Source organism: Cavia porcellus, unplaced genomic scaffold (assembly GCF_034190915.1).
Source record: "Cavia porcellus strain 051 isolate PalLab524CR breed Dunkin Hartley unplaced genomic scaffold, mCavPor4.1 scaffold_4, whole genome shotgun sequence".
NCBI lineage: Eukaryota > Metazoa > Chordata > Mammalia > Rodentia > Caviidae > Cavia > Cavia porcellus.
The window spans coordinates 57,816,459-57,839,000 of NW_026947487.1; the positions used below are offsets into that span (position 1 = coordinate 57,816,459).

At 35.7% G+C, this 22,542-nt stretch overlaps 1 protein-coding gene across 8 annotated transcripts in view; it reads right to left on the bottom strand.

The window, feature by feature from the left end:
* Positions 1 to 22,542, bottom strand: part of Fto (FTO alpha-ketoglutarate dependent dioxygenase) — a 420,563-nt gene that overhangs the window by 253,076 nt on the left and 144,945 nt on the right. For all 8 annotated transcript variants that reach the window (XR_010046924.1, XM_013141485.3, XM_063247098.1 and 5 more), the window contains one exon: positions 8,845 to 8,985. Coding sequence is in view for 7 of the 8 variants with exons in the window: in XM_013141485.3 (XP_012996939.1) it covers positions 8,845 to 8,985 (141 nt within the window). In the remaining variant the exon portion in view is untranslated. The remainder of the gene's footprint in view (positions 1 to 8,844; positions 8,986 to 22,542) is intronic.

The window sequence follows — 22,542 nt, forward strand, 5'->3', positions numbered from 1 at the left end:
CATAAAAGGAAATAAAAGAATAAATTACTACACAACAGGATAGGCTGCCATAAAAGACTCTCTCTCCAATGATTTCCAACTATTTGGTGAAAGACTTTTTTTTTAAAGAAACTTCAACTATTTACCCAGTCACAAGCTTTTAAGAACAGAATAAATACAATGTTCCCATTTCCTAGTGTGGTCAAAACATATTGTCATGAAATGAAACAAAAGTAGATCTTTGGTCTTTTCATTCACTCAATTCAGTAACTCTTTTTTAAGTACCTATTGCTTATAAAGTATGGTTTTAGATGCTGCAAAGGATATAAAGCTAAAACAGCCCTTGCTCGTCGGAATCTAAATTATAATGGAACCTTTAGAAAATTCCACGAAAGGGGAATACAAAAGAGGCAAACTAGAAAATGGAACCTTTAAAGGAGTTAATGAGACGCAATCCTAGTATGGTAACTGTGGTATATAGGTTTTGAAGAAGCCAGGATTTACCAAACATTAAACAAGTCATATAACAAAATACCTTCTGACACTGAGATATATGCATCTTCTATCAATGAGAATAAGAAAAGAAATGATAACCTCCAGGGGAAAAAAAAAAGTTATACAAGAAAGTCATGGTTCAAATATAAAGCAAGTAAAAATGTGAGTAAATGTGAATATTTTACAATGTATAAAATCTTGAACTGACATTTGCAACATTCCCTTCAACCGACAAGATTTCAGTGATTTCATTGGCTTATACCTTCTGCTTATGGCTCCAATCACCATCTGGTCTGCAAAAAATAACATGGGCATTAACATCATCATGCAGTGGCATTCCAATTGCAGAACCAACTTATAGAGAAAGCATGCTAGTTTTATCAAAATTATAGATTTGTGTGTTACGTGCTAAGCCTTAAAAACATCAAAGTAATGATATAGCTGAAAGAGAACTTTAAATTACTTAACACACTAAAAGTTATGAGATCTACAAATCGGTTCTAAAGGTAAGCAATTAAGAAAACAAAACTACATGTTATCTAGCAAAACAGCAAAAATGGTAGTATAAGACAGTTACTTCCATTTTTCTTAATGGATAAACAACCAAAGTGCTTAAACTTGCTATATAAGTCAATAATAAAGTACAAACACATGGTTGAGTGACAGAGATAATCCAAAAACAAAATGCATGTTCAGAAAATGTAATTACCTCTAAGAAACAGATCTTGGAAGTAGGCAGCAAAGAGATTTCACTTGGCAGTTTAGAACTTTTCTCGACGCTTTGAATTTCTATTTCCTAGCAAATATATCATTACATTTATAAGACAATAATGACATGAATGAGGTACTGACATGAAAACATGCCTAGGGTATGTTGTTAAGTTTTTAGAAGCACTGTTATAGTAATATGTGTAACACAGTCCCGTTTACGTTTAAAAAAAAAAACAAAACAAAACAGAGAATCCACATACATTACATACATTAACAGTGTTCACATTTTTGCGATTCTGGAACATCTGGGTTTTGGATTTGCAGATTAGGAATTCTCCATTCGTCAAGTAGAGACAAATATTCCAAATCTGTAAATCTCTGGAATCTGAAACGGCTCAAGTCCCACTCATTTGAGATAAGGGAAGATTCAACCTGCACACCTGTGTTAATGCTTACCACATGGGACAGCAAGGTAAAAGGAACTTCCCTAGGCTAGCTGGTGTGCTGTGGTTAGTTGGTGTGTTCACACTGTTGTTAAACCATCACCATAAACTAACTGTAGAGCATTTTCTTGCCATTTAAAAGAAACCCTCTACCCACTAATAGTCAATCTCCAAACTTTCATCTCTGAAAAAATAAATGAATATCACAGTAAGATAACTACTACCTGACAATCTTTTAATGAGGAGTAAATATAAATGAGACCTTCCCAAACAGTCTATCGCCATCAGTAGCCACAAATCACATACATTTTAGGTAAATGTCACACATAAATAACACAGAAATGCGCAAAATGCAAAAAAGTATGAGAAGTAAATCCCTTCAAATACCCAGATTCCTATCCTCTGAGCATGTCACACAAGTCATAGCCTTCTCTTGAGTTCTACTGAATACAAAAAATTCCCAACAAGTAGGAAGTCAAATAGCACAAGTTCAAAAATGTCAATATTTGAGGACATATTTCAGCATGAAAGCTCCAAGGGGAGAGTTACATCCTCACCCCTATAGAAATCTGAGAAGCAAGAAGCAAATTTTGCAGTTACTGGGAAGTTAAAAACAACCAGAAGTTCATATTGGACAAGCAGTCAAAACTATACTGTCATGTTTCTACTTTTCAAAGTGAGAATAAACATGACAGGTGCTCATTTGCCTGTTCAAGCACTTTCCACTTAAATGGCAATTCCTCAAGCTTACCGACTACAGCCTGAAGTTATAATTTATTACTATTTCAGTGTTATTCCCTTGCCTGGGCAGAAAGCAGAACACAGCACCTACATTTGAAGGCCCATGAGAGGTAATAAAGTATAATTATTTTCAATTTATGATTAAACCATAAATTATACATACTTTTTACTTCAGTTTGTCGGGCAGAGGTTGGGGGAGGAAGGAATTGGGGTGGGAGGAAGGCATGATAAAAGCCTTTTCCTTTGAATAAACTGTCTAAATTGGGGCAAGATCTATAAACATCCAGAAGATTTAAGTGTCCAAGCTACGTCCCAGAGGAATCCCCAATTCAGAGACTTTAAACTTCTCAAGACCTCTGTTCTTCCTGCCCACCACAGGACTACAGATTCCAACTACAGTACCCATGTTGACTTGAAAACTAGAAGCCACAGCATAGTTTCAAGTTATGCTACATCAAAAGTTCACAGTGCTTGGGGTTTGCTGCCTCTAAGCCCATGGTATTTCATGGAAGGTGAAACTAATCTATAAAAAACTACTGACCACACACTCTAAGTAAAGTCAGCCTCAACCAAACTAATCCTGGTCACCACAGAGCTCTGAATTCAACAACAACCAGATGTTAACTCTTCTCACCCTCAAGAAGCAATTGGCAAGATTTCCCTTTCTTGTACTAATTGCTTTATGTGGCAATGAAATACATGTATGGAACACTTAGGTACAAAGCGAACGAAACTCAGAGCATGAAGCAGGATAAGAACTTAACATTCAGCACTCTTACGTCACCTGATCACCTTCCCGGTTCTCCAATATGCCATGGCCCTGGTTCCAATCTTTGTAATAAATCCCCATGTTCAAATTAGCTTATAAAGCACAGTCCTGTACACTTTCAAGGCATTCACAATAACCCTGTTAGGAAGCATCCCAAGGCTCCATTTTACAGTGGAGACAAAGACTTATAGAGGTCCTCACAACGCAGAGCCAATATATAATGCAGGGAGTCTGGAACCTGTTCACCTCAGAGAAAGGCCTACAGACTTCTTACTACTCTAAATCACTTATGAGATTAAGCAAAAGCAAAATGAGAAATGCTCTGCATTTTAATTTATATTTCTTTTCTTTTTCTGTTTATACAGTACAATTTTTGCTTGGCAATTAAAACTTTGAAATAGCCGATTGTGATAGTACCTACAGATAACTGAATGTGAGATTTAGTTGGGTTTAATGAAATAAGACACCACAGAAAAATCATTAATGTGACATGGAGAAAAACAGTAATAATAAATTAAGGAGACACACTGAGGTCTGCCCCAAATGTTTATCTACCACTCATCTTTGTCCTGAAACATGCCACGCCACAGCCAGCTTCTGGTTAACGAACATAATTTGGTTGATGTCCCTTGAATTGTATAATCTGCTCCACAAAAACAAACCCAGTTTGTCTCTAAGTTACTCTAAGTCCCTAGCTCCCTGGTTACATGCAGTCTATGGAAAACAGCTGTGGCAAAGTAAATCATCCCACCCTGAGAAAGACCACAGTATATTTTTTTTGTTGTTTTTTCCTTTAAGTGTGTTTTGAAGTCCTGGTTGGAAAATTAGTGAAAATTACAAATCTGTTTGCAAATCTGGTCATGCCTAACTCTGAGATTTGGGCGAAAATTTCAATTTAAAAGTAAAACCGTGATACCTTCAGTTAAGCGTGTCCTCAGGCACTGCCAGCAGGGCCTTCACTTGCTTCCACGGGCAGTGGATTTATTACAGGTACCCGACACGTTCCCCATCAGACACCCCTGGAGTATTTACTTGAGACAGCAAGGTTTCGTGTGCACTTCCTCTGCAGACCAATATATTATTATAAATTGAGCTAAACTGTTTCCTTTTCATAAGTGTTATGAAGTTCAGACTCCAGATACCAGCACAGGGCTGGGATCCTTCCAAGGGACTCCTTGTTATTTGAATTTTTAAAAAGTAAAGAGAAAACAGTATTAGATTATGTTTGCTTTTATTTTTGTTTTTTAAAAAGAGAGTAAGGTTCATTTTAGAAATTGTATATGACATCTTGATTAGGAAATATATTCTAAATGTACATTTGGAACACACTATCCTGTATCTATCACAGTTAGGCAGGGAAGCACCTATTTCACCTCTGTCTGAAGACAAGAGTTTAAAAAGCAAGAGATTTCAAATTTGTATAGAAGCGCCTAAAAAGTAATAACATGAATTTCTGCTGTTGATCACCTATCATGAATAAGAGAGCAACATAAATTTTAAATGCATATTTTTTATATATTTCAAAAGAATAAAGAAATTATTTAATACTTTCATTATTAATCCCGTTCTTAAACTCTGGAAAAAGCTCAATTTTTAAAAGAAATAGAAGAGAAAATCATCATTTATTCTCCCACTCCTGAGAAGCCATTAGGTGAGCCGACAGCATCATGCTGAGATGGGAGGTAGGCATAAAAGCCCAGAGCAAAGGTCAGGGCCTGAATGAGGTGAGGAGGGCATCCAGGCATCCATCTACCAGGGACAGCTGATGTGGCCCCACAGTGGGATAAAATGACAAGTTCCAGTTGAGTAACCATGGCTAAGTACATCAGTCCACACTCAAATTTCCATTTTGCAAAAATAGTGTCTGTTTAGTATTTGCTACTGAACACATTAAAAGAATACTTAACTTCTGCAGCATGCCTGTAATCCCAGCATTCTGGGAAGGTGAGGGAGAAGGATGTCAAATTTAAGATCAGCCTGGGCAAGTTGGTCTCTTTAGTGAGACCTTGTTTCAAAAAACGACTGGAGATACAGCTCAGTAGAAGCACTCTGGGTTCAATCCCCCGTACCACATACACATATGAAAAGAATGCTGACTTGTTAGTCCTCAATAAATGTGGTTCATATTCATATTACCACAATGGTACACATATGCAAAGCCAAAAAAGACTGAAAAAGAATACACCAGTAATGCATAAACCCTAATTTACATATTTTTCTTTCTTTATGCTTTTTAGCATTTCCTGTCTCTATAATGAACACATACTGCTTTTGTAATCACAAGAAAACACATAAGATGCTACTAAATATACAGGAGATAGACAAACTTTTACAATGCACATCTATTACTTTTATACATAGAAAAATAATGAAGCTATTTTAAAGGCATCATTCTGGATATATAGCTAGATTCTGTCTCAAATAAAAAAGATGTGAAGCACCTTCCTCCAGCATGAGCCAGGAGGAGACCCAGTCAGTGGTCCCAGAGTTTGGGCCTCGGCCATGGTGGAACCATGGAAACTACATAAAGAAGCAATTCGCCGCCGTCTTGGTAAGCGCCTCTCTCGGGCATGAGCCAGGAACAGACTCAGTCAGCCTCTCCTGTGAGCCTTCCAGCGTGTGGGCTGGGAATCAAACACCCACCCCCATTAACAACTGGGGACAGAGGTCTGAGCATCTCTTGGGAGATGACTGTGTGCAATATAGCAAATATAGGGGATCTCCTTCTATCTTCTGTTTGAAGGGAAATGTTAGTTTCACTGTTTTGTTTCATTATGATTAATTGTTTTATTCTCTTTCGATTAGTTTTATAATGTTCTGTCTTTGGTTTGATTTCACTATACCTAATTGGCTAGACAAACATTGTGAAGATAACGATATTCTATGGTACCTATTACTGTTATCCTGGTAACCTGCTCTGAAGTTCTGTACCAATTTCACCACACTGTCTCGATTGGCTTTGTTCTGGCTTGTTCTATTGTGTTTCTACTACCTTCAAAATTTTTTTAAAAAGGCATCATTTTGGCATTCATCTATTTTTTTTTCAAGTTTCTCTCAGGGTTAAGGGTTGATCCCAAGGCCTTCACACTGAATTACAACCCTAGTATTTTAAAATTTAAAAAATAAAAAAAATTTTTTTTCAGACAAGTTACTCACTAAGTTACTAAGATGCCTTGGCTGGGCTGGAACTTCAAATTCTCCTGCCTCAGCCTGCCAGAGTGCTAGGATTGTAGGCATTGCCAACACATCTGGGTTCTCATCTCTTTTAGAATTGTGAATTACTAATGGAAACTCATGAATTGGAAAGAGACCAAGAGATTCAGAGTGGGGGAGTTCAAAAAGAACCAAGATGTGTATGTGCATGTTCTAGCTCCCAATGATGAATGGAATCATTATGTACTGCAAACTGGTACTAGTAAAAAAAACATTATGAGATATGTAAAAAGTATCCAAAGGAAAGTCACTTATTGGCTGAAATTGACACCTCCATGTACTCAAGCCAAATAAACAAATTAATATTGTACATATAAATGTAACAATAATATTTCTGCCTACAAATGATTGTAACAATGAGGTAGACACTTCAGAAAATTCAGTTCTTGAGGTCTAAGAGAAGAGAGAGGGGAAGAGAATGATCTCAAGGCTAAGACCATTCCAGAGAGAAAGGTCAGTGTATCTGGGATCCATCTGAAATGGTTCCATTTAGAGTGGAAACAGCATTGTACAGGGAGCCTGCACGTATACTCCTGTGCCTGCTCTGTTTCATACTAATGGAGTGACCTTGGGAAAATTACGTAAGAAAAAAATACTCTCTGCCATCTCCCTTAGAAGACTATTTAGGGACTAAGCTTCCTTATGTAAATCATCTGCACGCTGATGCAACATGCAAATGAAAGCAACAGATTAAGATCAGTGTTCAACGAAGTAGGAACCATCACCCCATGAGAAGAATTTAAGAGGTAAAGGGACACAGCATTAAGTATCATTACATCACTGTGTGAACGAGTCTCTACATAATCACCTTCAAATCCTCCTGCAGACATTAAGAAGAAAGTCTCAGACTGGTATCATTACACAGTTAACAGTTCTCTAATAGTTACTAATCTCTCTTTTTTTAAATAAAGACAAAGATTACCAGCAAATAAAAGTAACAGTGTAGCCATTACATGGCTACATTCGCGGTGGAACAGGAACTTAATACTGTTTTAATTTTTCTATGTTTATATCTCTAAAAACCTTTTCAGCTATGCCCAAGTGATATAAATCTCCTTTTAAAATAAATATGTCCCAACCATGAATGGCACATGTATCAAACATCAGTTAATCAGGAGGCTGACACAAGAGGATCCTAAGTTCAAGGCCAGCCTGAGCAACTTAGTTAGATCCTGTCTCAAAATTTAAAAATAAATAAAATGAGCTGTGCTTGTAGTTAAGAGGTAGAGCACTTACCTAGCAAGTATACAGCCCTGAGTTTAATCTCCGTCACAATAAATGTATAAGTAAATAAATATATTTATATCAGTGAAAGAAAAAAGAGAAAGTTTATTTGGAAACAGCATAGAAAAAAAGTACAGGTAGCAGGTGGATATAGTTAAGAATCTTGAAACTGATGTGCAAAGAACTAGAAACTGGAAAATGTCAAAGAGCTTTGCATACTCTAAATTCCTTCAAAGAAAGGACTAAGATTTACATACCTTCAATATCCCCTCAGGACCTTATTTAGTACTCAGAATACAGAGGACTATACAAATACAGAGGAATATACAAATTAACTAGGAATTAGTACTTATCATAAATACTGGGTTGGGTTAAGTCCTGCTTCTTCCTGGCTCCAAAACCAACATTTCCCCAGACAGACTCAAATGAGACAAACCTTGGATAATCACACACTGGGGCTAAAGGAGGGAATAAACCCTAAGGATCCTTGTGAGCAAAAAGTTTGCCACTTGACACTGCACTAGGAAACATATAGTCCCAAAATGAAACAAAAACTTTTTTTTTCTTTTTCCTTTTTATCGGTACCAGGGATAGAACTCACGACTGTCTGCTTTGCAAGGCAGGTGCTTATGTCACTGAAAAACAAAAACTTTATAGTGCAGAAAAACACAAGTAAAGCCCCTACCCTCCATAGCTTCAGCAAAACTAATCACAATTGAAACACTGTTTCCCAAACAAAAAGGACAAATAGAAAGATTCTGTCCTCAGGCCAATGTTTGTGACAGGAAACTAACCTCACCAGTAGCTATAGGAGGCTAAGGAAGTTGAGGCCACCCCAAGCATTATAGCAAGACCCTGGCCCTGATAAATCCCCGTTACTGCCAAAGTGGCTGATTGGGGGTCGGGGTGAACATCTAGAAAAAATGTTCTCAATACAAAGACATACAGAAAGGGAAATGTTCAAAGTTACAATGATTAGCTGGATGACTTAGTAGTTCTGATGAAGAATCATGAAAACAATTTAGTATATTTGGGAACTCCAAATGCACTAAATATTTAGAATACAGAAAAGCAACTTTTTAATATTTAGTAAGTATCATAAAATTTAGTATCGTTAAAAAAAAGTAACTAGTTATCTGTTTTCATATAAATGACCCATTATTAATACAAAATACTCAAAACACTTATTTCGAAAAATGTATTAAAACTATGTACTCAATAATTTAAATACAGATATGAGAGGATTAATTTTTATCTTCCTGAGATTACCAAGCATAAAATAGCAGTCTCCTTGCTGAAGGGGTATTGCCAAGCCAGGCGTCTCTATGTCCCAGGAGATCTTAACACCAACATGCCAGGTATCTGGATCTCTGCCTTCAAAATGAGACTCCTCACTCTCTTCTTCAGAGTCTGTCAAAAGAGAGAAAGGTGATCAGAAAGAGAATGTGTAAATTAAACATCTGAGAATGAAAACTGTTTTCTTAGAAATGATTGATATGTTAGTAAAGTATGGATATTAAGAGAAATATTTCCAACTTTTATGTAGGTTTTTTGAAAGATGAAATATTTTTAACATGCCATCTATATTCTCATCAAAAAACATTAAATAAAATGAAATAACCATTGATATCAAGGAAGATAAAAAATTATTTTGATCCATTGTAAATAAATAAATTAGACATCCTGAATAAAATGCAGAGATTTTAAAGATGATATTACCAAAAGCAATTTTGAAAGAAGTAGAAGAGCGAGACAGAGCACAGAGAGTACAGGAGAAGTTGTCAAAGAATTCTGTCACAGAAAAATGTAGGCACAGAGTTTCAAGGAATTCACTAGTAAACAATCAAAAAAATGGACATTTTCAATGTACTTTAAATTTTTTAATAGCATAGTAATTTCCAAATTCTTTTTGTGAAAATAAGCATCAAAACTCAAAAAGAAAACAAACACATATACAAACCAATGTTACATCTGAACATCAGAATCCAAATGCAGCTACATATTAAAACCACAGTCTATGACCAAGTTAAACTTATTGTGAGAATATAAGCTCAATATCTAAATTCATCATATTAATAGAGCAAAACAAAATTAACACGCTATGAGTCATAACTCTAGAGACATAAAAATAATTGACAAAATATATCATCCTTTCATGAGAAAAACGTCAACAAAATAGAAATAGATGGGGGCTGGGGATTTAGCTCAGCAGCATAAGTGCCTGCCTCGCAAGCACAGAGTCGTGGTACCGATCCCTGGTACCGATAAGAAAAAAAAAAAATACATTGCAAGATAGAAATAGATGAATATGTTCTCCACATAAAACACAGACTCATCTCAATCCCAAAGGCATCATCATTTTTTAATAGGAAAATGTTAGAAACATTCCCATAGTTAAGAATTAGAAAAAGTTGTGGCACCACAATGCTTTATCCTAACTCTGGAAAGAACAGTCAACCCAATGGTACCCTCAGGAGATGCCTAACAGAGTGGCCCAACTTACAGAAAATAAGAGATACAGAAACGCTTAAATAAAATAAAATTGCAGATGATATTAGTATTTATCTCCAAGTCAATGATGCAAATATACTCCATTCAATGAGAAAATTTTAAGATGCTAGTTGCAAAATTAAATCACAATAATAAATGACGTCTAAATATATAAACAAACAATGTATAAAAAATGTTTACAGCAATATTGTAGGGCCAAAAAGGTGATAAAAGGTGTAAAAATATAACTATACTCTTGGAAAAGAAGATGCAGCATCATGATTTCCCAAATTTACCAGTAAGTTTGACTTAATCAAAATAAAGACCAATGGCCAGTGGATTTAGCTCAGCGGCCTAAGTACCTGCTTGGCAAGCATGAGATCATCAGTTCGACCCCCAGTACCAAAAAAATAAGAATTAAAAAAAATAAATACAGACCAACAAGATTGTGTTTTAGGTGAGTGAGCAGTGTTAGCAACTAAACAACTTGACTCTATGGTACAGTGCCCCTTTCCATCCTAAACATTGGGGAATACATGCCAGGACTTCCAGTAAATACCAGAAACTAAGGAAATCCTATATATATTGTTTCTTTATACACCTATGTACTTATGATACAATTTAATTTTAAATTAATCATAGTAAGAAACCAAAAATAACTCATAAAAATAAAATAGTATCTTTAAATTTTATCTCATCATTCATCCTTTCACTTAAAGTGCTTTATACCTATTCAGCACATCCAAATTACCAACGTCACTACTTCTGCACTTTGGAGCTATTAAGTAAAATACAGATTATTTTAACACAAGCGCTGCAATATGACAACGCTGATCTGATAACTAACAGTGCTACCAAGTGACTAAAGAGCAGGTAGCACACGTAGCACGGATATGCTGGACAAAGGGACAACTTACATCCCTGGTGGGAAGAAGTAGAATGCCATGAGATTTCCTCACACTACTCAGAAAGGGATCATGAAATTTAAAACTTATGAATTATTCATTTCTGGAATTTTCCATTTAATAGTTTCAGACTGTAGTTCACCGCAGGTAACTAAAACTGCAAAAACCAAAGTAAAAGATAAGGCGGGTCCACAATGAAATACAAGAAGGAATGTTTGTCTTACTATATAAAGAGCTCTTATACATCAATATGTTAGGATCAATAGCCCAAGAGAATACTGCACAAATGTTATAAAGATAGAACACATAAAAGAAAACAGAACTAGGGACTGGGGTGCAGCAAAGTGCCAGAAAGCGTGCCTAGAAACTGCTAGGTCTGGGTTGATCCCCAACATTTCTGCTATGGCCCGAAGAAAGAAAAAAAAAAAAAAAAAAACGAGCTCATTAGTATGCTTCAATTTATTCACATAGAAGAAGTACAAATTAAAATCACAAGAGATACTTTTCACCTATGAAATCAGAAAAGGCATTTGTTTTTGTGTGGTTTTACAAATATCTAGAAAAAATATAGCATTAGTAAGAGTATAGCAAATGACACTCTAATTCTCTGAAGGCCAATTTGTCATTATCACTCCCAATCAAAACTACAAATGCATAAACCCTTTGACCTTTATAAAGAATTCCACTTTTAGAAAAGTATACCCAAATTCCTATTTGTGGAAGATACAAAATGGCAATGAGCAAGGATTTGGAGGACGCAAGAGCAGAAAAGCACACCAAGGAAGTAGAAGGTATACACTGCACTTCAAGTACGCTCACAGACCCGCAAGACTATCCTGACATAAAAAGATTTTATTTAAAATTCTTAAATAGTTACGGAGCACCTTTCTATATATTAAGCAGTGTACCAGGCACTTGGGATCTATCTGACTGAAATGCAGAACAGTGCAGCATTCCTCCTAGTGGAACTGCAATGATCTCGCTGGTTACTATTAAAGGAGACGTTTTAAATTTAAATTCCACCAGACTTTAAAGTGCTCTACTACACTATAGTCTTAACAGGTCAAGGTCCGTTTTTCCGTTTCATCCACATTTAAAGCTCTAGTAACTGGCACAGAGAAGGTACTCGATGAACACCTGTACCAAACTGCTTGCTTAAACAAAATATTGTTTCAGCTCACACTATTCACAGTCTGTACCAAGCTCAACAGCAGGGAAAGAGAATGTTAATTTGGAAACGAAAAAGTAAAACTACCTCAAGTAAAATCAAAGAACTTAATAAATCATAACAATGCTAACCTAGCACGACCCTCAATGCTAACAAGGATTAGGGAAAAGAAAGCTCTCCTAGAAAAGGAGACAATTTTTTTTTTCAGGCTAGGATAGATTTATTAACATTTTAACATATTGTACAAGAAACAAAGGAGCTCAAATCTTTAGCATAAGAAGAAAATAGAACAAAAGCAAATTAAATATACCTTTTACTCTTTAGTTAAGTTAGAAATTAATGAATGCCTATTAGTAAGAGCTGTCCTTCAAGGAACCATTCTGAACTGTAATATTCCTTCCCAAATTCTCTAGTTCATCAGCTTGCCAAACAACTCGGCTTTGTTTTTAATAGGAGTACTGGTGAGAAACACACATACACACCCTATGCAGTACCCAGCGTACTGGAAGACTAGATCACCACAAGCTCATATCATTAACTAGAGCTTTATCACACTGAGGGGGTCAGGGTGTGTCAGTGATGTTTTCACTGATAGGAATGCCCCACCGCAGGCTGCATGCCACCACTCACTCTTCTAGGTCCTAAACTCACTGGTCTACATTATAAACTTCATTGGAAAGGAAAGATCCCCACACACATCCCCCTAAAGAATCCTGTTCCCTTCAGTGTTCTCTCATATAAAGATTGAAGTTTATTTTTTTTTTCAATTTTATTTAAATTAGAAAAGGCGACAATTTAAGACAGTAAGTTTAGAGAGGCAAGGCCAGATATTTAGCTCAGCAGCATATGTGCCTGCCTGTCAAGTGCAAAGTTGTGAGTTCGATTCCCACCAAAAAAAAAAAAAAAAGATTTAGACAAGAAAAGAGTAGAAATAATGAGGGCAAAAGATGCAAAGTTGAATGGAATCCAAATGAACAATAAAGCATGTTTTACTTGAGCTGTATCATGTACACACCACATAAAGGATCCAAGACATATGCATTCCACATAGCACATGCGTATGCACAGAATCACTAAATTCTGAATATCTTACTTTACAATAACCATATACAATGGTCAAAAGCAAATAAGATAAAATAAAAAAGGGGAAAATTCCCTTTAAAATAAAAAAGGGGAAAAAAAGAACTTTCCCATTAAGACTATTCATTCACATTACTTTCACTGTGACATATAATAAAAAAAGACCAAAAAATCCAAGTGTATGATCTCTGCAAGAAAGAAATGCTACTAGATGATCATTAAGAACACATCCAACTTTAAATATTCTTCAATTCTCTAAACTTATAATCTAAAACCTAATACAGGCATATTAACAAAATTATATCCTTTTTCTACTTTGTTCTTCTAATATATCTTCTCACAATTACTTTTTCGATTAAAAGTATCTTTTAGTAGACTTAAGAATAACATCATGCAACAACAAGTTCAAAGTCATATCTTTAATTAATCCCCAAAACATTTTAAAGAATCCTCTTGAACAGGGATGATAAATATTTTACATAACTGGGGACATGGCTGATTTGTTGTGGCCTGTTTGAGCCCTGGTAGGGAAGAATTCTAAAACGTTCTCCAGGCTTAGGAAGAAAAGTGATAATCAAGTACTCATGTGTCAGAGTACAGGGAGGGTTAGTGGCACTAGACAGCTGCTCTCCATGTCTGATGGCATTCTACAGGCATTTCTCTTTTAAACAAAATACATACTCACACTTGAAAATACCAGAATTCACTAAACTACAGCTTATGAAACAGAAAAGAACTCACAAAGGCATGTAGCATCACCTGTACTATATTACTTTAACAAATCTAAATAAGTTGGCAACTAATAAAAGCACTTTGAAACAAAAATTCATTAGGGAGACTATGATATTTATAAATGTAAGTTTAATTTATTTCACTTATGAATATGATCTCAAAGTTGCCTCCATTTACCTATAAAAGCCTCAAGATTATCCTTTTCGATAGCTGAGTAATATTCCATTGTATAAAAACACCAGATCTTTGTTATCCATTCCTTGGTTGACAGGCATTTGCATTGTTTCCAAGATTTAGCTATCAAAATTGTGCTATTATAAACATGGGTGCACATTTGTAAATACTGTATTGTCTCCCTAGTGTAAAAAAAAACTGAAAGAGTAATAAGATCCAAAATGTACAATAGATATTGGGATAATAAAAGGGAAAGAAAGTGCTCAAAATGAAAGAACAATTGGGATAGGGAAAAGGAGAAAATGAAGAAGGGAAAAGATTGTATGTGTATAGGTATACACGTGTGTGTGTGTGTGTGTGTGCACGCGTGTGTATGATAGATAACTATACTCTTAATCTGTTAGTTCATCATGAAGAACAGTTTGTGCTTTCATTGTTTGTTTGATCATTTTTTTACACCTAAATCTTGTAACCTGAACAACTACTTTACAAAATCCAAATTCCCAGCTGTTCTTGAAATATAAGATCTGACATCCCTGAGTCAGCCACAGTGGCTATAGGTTAGAAGTGACTGCACCTGTAACATGGCATTTTGCCTCTGCTAGTCACTTTACTGTGGTACCTACATGGACTCTGCAGCAGTCTGTAAACCTTGATGTTACAGTTGGAACACAGGCCCACACAGTTGCAAATCAGGACCATGACCTGCTTTAGTAAATAAAGTTTAACCAGACAGAGTCTTGCTCATTCAGTTCCATACTCTCCCTGAGTTCTTTCATAAATAATAGCAACGTTGAGTGCCTAAAACATGAACTGGAAGACCTACAAAGCCCAAAGGATTTATTATCCAATGCTTAACAGAAAACAGTTGCCAATTTTTTCTCTGAAGTCTTGATACTTGCCATTTAATAGAGATGTTTACCATACATATTAATGAAGAAGCTGAGACAATACAAAATAATAATGATGTAAAATGACTAATATCTAATGTAACATGACTAATAGCATAAAACATAATAAATTAATGTTACATTAGTTAATATCCATATCAGTAAGCAAAAGAATAGTGATATGATATGAGAAATCATGTTTCTATTTGTGCTATCCCAAGCTTTCAGAATGCCTCATTCCAATGGTTCTTACTGACAGAGAGTAACAAATAGCACAAGAAAACCAATTAAATATTTCAAGGTTTTTTATATGTGTCTGTCTTATTCAAATCAACAGTAACCTTAAAAAGAAATGATCTTTAAATTTAAAAAGACAATACTTTAAATTTTAAAAAAATAACACTTTTATCACCCCTGAGTTTGGACCTACTAACAAGTGGCAGTCTTTATAAGCTCAACAGGTTGCTTGGCTACTTTCCTGTCTAACTTTCATTCTGGCACTTTTCTCAATCTGGCACCAATAAAGTCCTGAACAACAACGAGAGACAGCAATTGCAATCTGTGTTTCCTGATGTCTATCATAAATCCAGCACCTTTGAAATGTTCTCATTAAAATGATGTTTTGTTGAGGGTCCCCTCCTTGGGCTGCATAGGGAGAAGTTGTATGTCTGATAAATATTTTATTGCTTAAGTATAATGTTGCTCACTTTCTTAGCAAAGTCAACTTGTAATTATCTACAGCAACTGCAACTGATTACTCTTGCCCCGTGTTATTTTGGAAACAAGCAGAGGCAATGGGTTCCTACTTGCCTTTAAGCTTCAGCAAAATTGGAAAGATTTTAAAGTGTCTCAGTGTGTTTCGTACACTCCTAGTTCGCACTATCCAAAATGTTGAAAGAAAACAAGACTAATGATGTAACAAAAATACAAAAGAATGCTGTTTGAAAGTCCAGTTTAAAATATCAAAACTTCTCAAAACAATTAGCAGTTTAATTTTTATGCTAATTAGTATTTTAAGAAAAATGATTCCATTTAATTAAAGATTAATGCCATCAAATATTTGTTTACATTTTTAGAGCTATATTCAACCAGTTATACAGTAAACAAAAATACAAGACTCAGCATGACAATGAGATTACAGTATTAATCAGATAAAATATACTGCAAAAACTGTACCATACTAGATACAAAATTTTTTTTTTGTCTTTTTCCTTTTTTATTGGTACCAGGGATCGAACTCATGACTGCCTGCTTGCAAGGCAGGCACTTATGCCGCTGAGCTAAATCCCCAGCCCCTAGATACACAATTAATATTACAGATCACTAATTTTCATCAGATCTAACTATCCACTGATCACCACAAAATAAAAATTGGATCCATTCTTTAGTCTCTATTCCCTTTTGGCTAAAAGGGAATACTTCTAGGACTTCCACTAAAGTAATTATTTTCTCCACTTCCTTGACCCCTACCATCTAGAGGTGGCTATAGTAGCAGGTCTTTTCTTATCCATGTCACAGATCTTGAGACAGAAAATATTCAAAAGTTACACATGACCACTTGATAATGCTGTCTTATCTAACCAGTGCAACTCTAGGGCATCCTAGTGCCTAGAATGGGGATCTGTTTTTTGCTGTGATTTTTTGGTTTCTGTTTTTGTTTTAAACTGGAGAGAGGCAGAGGGGATAGAGGAAAGTGGCAGGGGAGGCACATTCTCAAAGGGAAATGGCATAGGGGTGTGTGTATGTGTGTGTGTGTGTGTGTGTGTGTGTGTGTGTGTGTGTAACTGTAAGAACACATCAGTTCTGGGCTGCAGGAATATCATATGAACCGCATGGACTTGCAGGAAAAGAAGTCAGAAAGGTAGCACTTAGGCCATGGGCTAGTGATAGACACTGAAGACTTTCTTATAGGTCAGACCTCTTTTCCAGAATGATCTATTTCCAAGCTTCTCTGTGCAGACTTTATTCTTCTGGAGAAGACCTCAAAGTAGTGGTAAATGGGTACTGTATCAGCCAGAGAACCTTTAAGAAAAACTACAGAAGAACCATATTCATAAGAAAGAAAATTAAGCCAAGGAGAAGCCTCTCTGCCAGAGATCTATTCTTGAGAAGTGCTTTCCTTGATAGTTGGGAGGAACAAGATGTCAAGCCTGCTGCCAGCACAGAGCACACACCTTTCCTAGCCACTGCAGACTGAATAGTCTGAAGAAATGGAGAATTTAGAAATGTTTGAAAACAGAAAAAAACCTAATCAATCCCAGCTCAGAATCTATAACAAGAAGCTGTGCCCATGTGCCTCGAAGCAGACAATTCAGGAAAATGAAGTCCCTTGACAGAGATAAATTGTAAAATTAATTATAAGTTTTCCGGGATTTCGGGTGAAATACTGGGAACGCTTTACGGAAAAATCTAAAGGCCTTCAACATGCTGTCTGGCTCTGTCAGCTTTCACATTAAGCATTTGGGAAAAAAATTCAAGATAAAAATATTCACATATATAGGAGAACCTCATTACATTATGTTTCATGGACTTAGGGGAAAATTGAAAGTGAGAAAAGGAGAGAAAAACTGCTTTGGGGCCCTTGACTAAACTTCAAAATCATGACATTACGGGAAGTAAAATATAAAAAAAAGGAAAGAAAGCAAGACACTTCTCATAATACAGTCTCCAAACCTTGGTTTATAACAAAAGAGGATACAATTCCTGGGCAACCTCAGGAAGATGCAGAGAGAGTCTTGAAGACTTATAGAACACTTTTATATTGTACAATCATAAAGAAGACCAGAACCAAACTAGGTTAACCAAAAGGTAAGTATTTGTTCATTTAGCTTTGAGTAATGAGTTATCCAGGGTTCAAAGTGCATATCCACAAATCAGTGTTCCTCTTCCTCAATCCTTATGAAAAAGGATGACTGTGGATGCAAAGGGTACGGGCAGGTATTTGGAGGCCAGGAGATAAGACAAAAAGTGAAGCACATGTTACTGAAACAAATCCTACCTGAAGTTCCATGACATCTCGGGTCTTAGCATGGAGATAACTTCTTTCTATTTAAAATTAAGACTGTTTAGCTCCAGTGTTACTTGCTATAAAAAGAATGCTAATACTGCAGAGATTACAGTTGCAGAAACCCAGAGGTTTTGAACAGTGGCCACACTGTTACCCAATAGCACATACTTCTTGAGAACAGCATCTGTGGGGGATATCCTCCTGTCTTGTTTTTGAAATCCAATATTTTGTTTCATTTTACTTGTTTTATTTTATCCCTGTGTCTGGTAAAATGAGCAACTATTTGAAGAAAGCAACATGCAGTAGTGTTCTCACTGTTTTGTTTTGTTCTGACTTACTGTTTTGTTTTCAATGTTATGTTTTGATTGATTTTATTCTCCTTTGTTTTGTTTGATTTTGATATGCGTGAAGGTATGGACAACTACCGTGAAGCTAGCAAGACACGTTATGGAAGTCATTGCTAATTTCCTATTATCCTATTTTGAAGTTCTGCACCATATTCACTGCTTTGCTTTGATTGGCTTTATTGGTGTTTTGTTTAGGTGGGTTCTATTCTCTTTAAAATAAAAAAAAAAATTTTAGCCAAGGGTTTAGCTCAGTGGCATAAGCGCCTGCCCGGCAAGCATGAGATCATGAGTTTGATCCTCAGTACCAAAAAAAAAAAACCTTAAAAAGAATCTTGCTGACTTAATTCAAGCATGCATAAAATCATTTATAGCTTTAGAGTTAGGAGGAAAAGAGTATTTCTAGAATGTGTGTATGTTTTATTTCTTGATTTGGGTGGTAAATATACAGACATATTCACTCAGTGGCAATACATCAAAATACATTATGATATTTATGTTAATAACATTTTAAAAAGTCAATAGACAGGTTGGAAGATAAGGAAATCTTACAAAGGAGATAAAAATTTAAAAAGATTTAAAATATAAGAAAATAGAGGTTCAACAATCAAATCATATAAATTCCAAAGAGAGGAGAAAATTGGAAAGGATGAAACAGTTAACAAAGTAACTTAAGAAAATATTCAACAATTGAAGATATGTGTTTCTAGGTTGAAAGGCCTAAAAATGGCAGCATATGAGATGAAAAATACTACTGTGAAAATGATGCACAAGACACTAGAAAATGATGCACAAGACGGTAACATACAGAATGAAGAAAAAAATAGATCACTCAACAAGAACAGAAGACAAAGATAGTAGTGCAATGTTCTCAAAATTCTGAAGGCAAATTATTTCCTAACATCATTTCCATATATGAAGTCTATGCACATGTTGTTATGCATTTAAATATGAAATACATTCCCCTCAAACTCTGTTTTCAGAAGGGAATTGGATGCAGGGGCTAACTCACATGAGTTCATTGCTGAATGTGCTATTAGGAGGCAGGGCCTGGCTGGAGGAAGTGGGTCACTAGAGGAGTGACTTAGAAGGGTATGTCTTCTCTCTGGCTCTTTTCCAACCCCCACTGCTTCCTAGCTGTTATCAGATGAGTAGCTTTCCTTCTCCATGCTTGTCCACCATTATGTTTCTGCTTGGGAGCCAGCCAAACACGTTAACATCTCTGAAATTGTAAGCCAAGATAAATCTTTCTTCCTTTAAATTGTGTATTCAGCTTTTTTGTCCCAGCAACAAAAAGCTGACTGATACAAATTTCAAAGTACAATAAAGATAATTTAAGGCATTTGAATCACAAAAATTTATCTCTTAATAACTTTTCCAATAAGGAAAGAGAGATGCCTAGGGTGCAAGAATCTGAAGAGTAGATAAAAGAAATAAATGAAAAGAATCCTCTGGATTGTGATGAAGAGCTGACACAAAATAGGAAAGCTACGTACCACATGTAGAAGACAACGAGTCCTGATTAGAACAGACAGGAAGACTGGAAGACATTCCTCCAAGACAAGACACTGACAAAATATCTGATGGTTCTGAGGCTCCTGACAGGAGAATTAAATGACCAGTAAAGAGCTTGGGATATAATTAGTGGTGAGTACACAGAAAGCTATCCAGACATACAAAAACTAAGGTCAATATTACAGGAAAAAACTACACATTACAAAGAAAAGGTAAACTGACCACAAATGAATATAATCTCTGAACTGCATTTTCATGGACACGATAACTAAAAAGGCTAAATGCTAATATAATCAAAATTATAAAACATTGATAATGAGAATATAGGGAAATCAGAAGGGTATGCATGTGTAGGCAAACAGGCAGAGAAAAAAAATTAAGTAAATTTTTAACTACCATATCATGAAGCCAACAGAAAATGCTCAAAAGACTATTTTATTACCTCCCAAGAGCACTGACTGAAAGATTAGAAATGACTGCCTGCTGTGGAAAGAAGTATGACCCCCATGAAATGGTCAATACTGAATTATCATTTAATGCAGTAATTCTACCTATGTACACAATACACAGAAAACAAGCGAAAGCAAAGACTCAGTCTAATAACTTAATCAAAGCATTATTCACAATAACCAAAGATAGAAACGCCTAAACACTGATTGCTAGTGGATAAAATATAGTGTACACATACAATGGAGTATTATTAAGTCTTTAAAAACAATGAAATTCTACAATATGGTATGGACAGACCTTGAGAATAATATATTCAGTGAAATAAACCAAACACAAAAAAATGTGTGATTTCACTTATATTAGGTACTAAAGTAGTCACATACAGAGAGACAAAAAGTAGAATTAGTGGTCATAAGAAGATGAGGAAGAGGAATGGGAATCACTATGTAATGGGGATGGAATTTCAGTATGAGATGATGAAAATATTCCGGAGATACACAGTCGTGATGGTTGAATAACTCTAATGCACTAATGCTACTGAACTACACACTTAAATGATTATGATAGCAAATACTACATTCCTTTACAACAATAAAGAGCAAAAAGGAAGATTAAACTATTGGTACACATTTCTGTATCAATGAATCTCAAAATAATTATGTTAAGTGAAAGGAACCAACCCAAAATAACCAGTACATATGTATAATTCTTCACTCATACATAAAATTTAGAAAAATGGTAAGTAGTGAGAGCAGATCAGTGGTTGACTGAAAACAGGAACGAGGGACAGCAAAGGGAAATAAGCAAACTCCTGGGTCATGGATATGCAGTCTACTGTGTATCTAGTTATACTGGATAAAGCTATCATTGAGAGAAGAAAAGAGTTCAGCCATTCTTATTGGCTTAGCCTTTCTTGACAAATGTGAGGTAATATTTCTGGTCTTCCTTTCTCATTTGTACTGAAATTCTGCTAAGTCTCTTTCTCTCCTTTCTTTCCTTTTTTTTTTTTTTTTTTCTTTTTTTGGGAAAAACTGGGACAGTACTTAACCATTTCTCACCACCTCTGCCTCTCCTAATGTGGCCTCTCCTAATTATCTGGATTATTGTGTCATCCTCTTCAACTCTCCTGACGGCAGTATAGCTTCTCTTCTACTCAAAACTCTGCAATGGCTCCCAATCACACTCCAACTATGAGTCCAGGACCTTGTACTGTAGTATCACAAGATCCTACCTACTACACTCCACATCCTCGCCTGTCTTCACTTCTGCTGCTTCTTTCCCCTTTGTCTTACTCGATTCCATCCACACTTACTGCTTGTGGAACATCCAAGTCACATTCCATCAAGTTCCATTTGAACTCCACGTTCTTTATGAGTCAGTTCTCCGTTCAAATTCCCAATTGACTCATTCCGTCCAGCCTTGGCTCAGATGCTACCTTCTGAAAAAGGCCATCTCAACATAAGGATGCAAGCCTGTCCCTCACACTCGTTACACAACCTACTTTTCAATTTTCTGTCTCCTCTTACTCAAATGTAAATTCAGTAAAGGCAAGGATTTCTATATTTTGTTCACTGTTACATGCTCAGCTTCTAAGAGTGCTTAGCATATAAGAGATGTGAACTGTTAAATGAAGAAATAATTTCATAGGGGGCAAAAAAGAAAACAACTTGTGAGACTAACTCACTACTTCTTACTACTGAGTAGTAAACGTGACTTTAAGAATAACCGTCAAGACATGGCATGATACAATAAAACAAACATAGGTCAAACGATCTTTGAGACAGTGATGCTGACAGGGATGGGGGAAACGGGGTGGGGGTGGGGTGGGGAGGGAACCAAGCTGCAATTACAGGCTAGGTTTCAGGCTCTCAATGATAAACAAAGAATGTAGGGAAACTAATTTCTAAATAGATACTCAAGAATTATAGGAACAGATTTCTATCCTTAAAAAGATTTTACTTTTCCCACATCAGAGACATAATAGAAATCCTAGAGTTCCAGGAAATTAATTGCAAAGTCCATACTTTCTAAGCTAAAACATACTCAACAAGATACATTCTGTAAGCTTCCTTTGCCCTTCAGGCAAAAACTGGAAAATAATGGAGAAAATACATAGTACATGGCACTAGTTAAAAAAATTTTTAAACGCTTTTGCTACAATTAACTCAGTATCATAGAAAATGTTTCCTTCAATACAAATAAACAAACGTGG